General features: G+C 52.1%; 1 protein-coding gene across 1 annotated transcript in view; it reads right to left on the bottom strand.

The window, feature by feature from the left end:
* The window catches only part of LOC104132632 (actin-related protein 2/3 complex subunit 1B-like), a 15183-nt gene continuing 14797 nt past the window's right edge, over positions 1-386 (bottom strand). The window contains exon 9 of the mRNA XM_035901345.1: positions 1-58. Within this exon, the coding sequence (XP_035757238.1) occupies positions 20-58 (39 nt within the window). The 3' untranslated portion in view covers positions 1-19. The remainder of the gene's footprint in view (positions 59-386) is intronic.

Below are 386 nucleotides of genomic sequence, written 5' to 3'. Positions count from 1 at the left end.
CCCTTCCCGGCTGGATCCTTCATTTGATCTTGAGATCCTTCAGCGCCGACTCCAGGCTCTGAAAGGGAATGGGAGGTTGTTCATCACCAGCTCTTTGCTTTCCGAGGCAACTGGAGGTGGTTGGGGAGTTAACGGGGGCACACAGTGCAGGGGGGAAGCTGCCCCCCGGGGTGCCAAACCATCCATGTGGGGAGGAGATCCCAACTTTGGCTGGTTTGGCTCCTTTTTCATAGAATCTTAGAATAGAATCATAGAATCATCTAGGTTGGAAAAGACCTTTAAGATCATCAAGCCCAACCGTTCCCTAACCCTGCCATCCCACCACTAAACCCTGTCCCTAAGCACCTCATCTATCCTTCTTTTAAATCCCTCCAGGGATGGGGACT

The sequence above is a fragment of the Egretta garzetta genome, unplaced genomic scaffold (genome assembly GCF_000687185.1).
Source record: "Egretta garzetta isolate BGI_Z169 unplaced genomic scaffold, ASM68718v1 scaffold299, whole genome shotgun sequence".
Classification (NCBI taxonomy): Eukaryota; Metazoa; Chordata; class Aves; order Pelecaniformes; family Ardeidae; genus Egretta; species Egretta garzetta.
Note: the sequence above shows the minus strand (reverse complement) of the source record. Positions and strands in the feature narration are given on the sequence as shown.